General features: G+C 50.7%; 1 protein-coding gene across 1 annotated transcript in view; it reads left to right on the top strand.

Moving 5' to 3' along the window:
• Positions 1-775: 775 nt before the first annotated feature.
• LOC107299896 (nuclear mitotic apparatus protein 1-like) overlaps positions 776-1,967 on the top strand; it is a gene marked incomplete at its 5' end in the record, with an annotated part of 19,250 nt that continues 18,058 nt past the window's right edge. Inside the window, one exon of the mRNA XM_015829240.1 lies at positions 776-847. Within this exon, the coding sequence (XP_015684726.1) occupies positions 776-847 (72 nt within the window). The remainder of the gene's footprint in view (positions 848-1,967) is intronic.

The raw sequence follows: 1,967 nt of genomic DNA, 5'->3' as shown, positions 1-1,967 counted from the left end.
GCGTTTTGATCACGTGGCCGTGGGGATTGTGGCTACGACGTTCCTTACGGTCGTAAGTCCATTTGTCAGTGCCGTTGTCATTTCGATAACGGTCACTGAATGAACTCTGTGGTAAGTCGAGGACTCCCTGTATAATCCCCAGCTGGATTGTGGTCCAGTTGTCTCAGGATGCCCGTTGGCCAAACTTCCCTTGAAAAAAGAGCGAAGGGTCCGTACTCCAGGAGCCAGGGGTGTGGGGAGCCCTGGATCTGCTCAAATTCTCCCCCCCCCCAGCAGGTCCACTCATGCATCTGCTGTTGCCCATGAGGTGGTCCATGTCATTGGGTCCCTGATGCAGCTCCCCCAGACAGATCCTTGCTTCTTTCCAGGAAGTCTAGGGCAGCCGTGGAGATCATCTCTCCCCCATACCAAAGGTTCCCCTTGGGGAGGGGTCTGCCTTCTCTCCCTCCCTGGCTTCCCGTGTCCTTCCCCTCTTCCCCCAATCCTGGTCCTGGGGTGGAAACAATCAATGACAGATGGGAGACTCCACCACAACCCTCCAGGGGGGTTTGACCTCAACTCCCACCGTTCAGGGGGCTGGGGAAGATGGGTTCTGCCTCCTTACCCAGCTGGCTGGCAGACAGAGCTGCGTAAGCCACACATAGGGGCCCCAGAAGACGTCTGTGTGAAATGCGGGTCCCATGAGGGCGCTGGGGGGCTGGAGGCTAGGAGACCTCCAGGGGGCTCAGGCAAGGGGGGGGAGACTTTGGAATGACTTCTCCTCCTCTTCCTCCTCCAGGTGGACGAGCTGAAAAAGAAGCTGGCTCAGCAAGAGAAGGCCGGCCAGACCCATCAGCAGAAAGCAAAGGTGGGTGTCCAGCACAGGAACCCTTGCACACACCCTCCACCAGGCCTCAACCTCAGGCCCCCCCAAGAAGAAAGGCCCAGGGTGCATCCCACCTAGTCCTAGGCCTCACAGGGATTGGCTTGCACAATTTTATTTCACTCTTTAGTTCCACTCCACCCGTTGCTACGATGGGGCGGGCGGGCTTGCAAGCCAGGATTCTAAGGAAAGTCCGAGGTGAAGCCGTTCAACGCGAGAACACGGCAGCGGGGTTTTGACTAGCTTAAATAGCACCAGAACACCAGTGCAGATAAAAACATGACAAGATCCTGTCCGGGTCCTATCACCGGGACCAGAGGTTTAGCCTTCCGAGCTCTCTTGGTTCCTGCTCTAGCCCATCCCCAGGGATCTTCTCTCTACTTGAATATATGTTTTGGGGTATTCTATGCACAGTATATAATAATAATAATAATAATAATAATAATAATAATAATAATAATAATAATAATAATAATAATAATATAATAATAATAATAATAATAATAATAATAATAATAATAATAATAATAATAATAATAATAATAATAATAATAATAATAAAAAAGTTGGAAGAGACCTTGGAGGTCATCTAGTCCAACCCCCTGCTCAGGCAGGAAACCCTATACCATTTCGGACAAATGGCTGTCCAGTCTCTTCTTAAGAACTTCCAGTGTTGGAGCATTCACCGCTTCTGGAGGCAGGTGGTTCCACTGGTTAATTGTTCTCACTGTCAGGAAGTTTCTCTTTAGTTCTAGGTTGCTTCTCTCCTTGACTAGTTTCCATCCGTTGCTTCTTGTCCTGCCTTCAGGCACCTTGGAGAATAGCTTGACTCCCTCTTCTTTGTGGGCAGCCCCTGAGATACTGGAAGGCTGCTATCATGTCACCCCTCGTCCTTCTCTTCATTAAAGCAATTCCCCGGACACCTGGATGAATCAGTCTATCTAGACCCATACCAGTCGGGCTTCAGGCCGGGGCACAGCACGGAAACGGCATTGGTCGCGTTGGTTAATGATCTCTGGAGGGCCCGGGACAGGGGATATTCCTCTGTCCTTGTTCTTTTGGACCTCTCAGCGGCTTTTGATACCGTAGACCACGATATCATGCT

This window comes from Protobothrops mucrosquamatus, unplaced genomic scaffold, assembly GCF_001527695.2.
Source record: "Protobothrops mucrosquamatus isolate PMUCROS unplaced genomic scaffold, P.Mucros_1.0 scaffold5680, whole genome shotgun sequence".
Taxonomy (NCBI): Eukaryota; Metazoa; Chordata; class Lepidosauria; order Squamata; family Viperidae; genus Protobothrops; species Protobothrops mucrosquamatus.
Note: the sequence above shows the minus strand (reverse complement) of the source record. Positions and strands in the feature narration are given on the sequence as shown.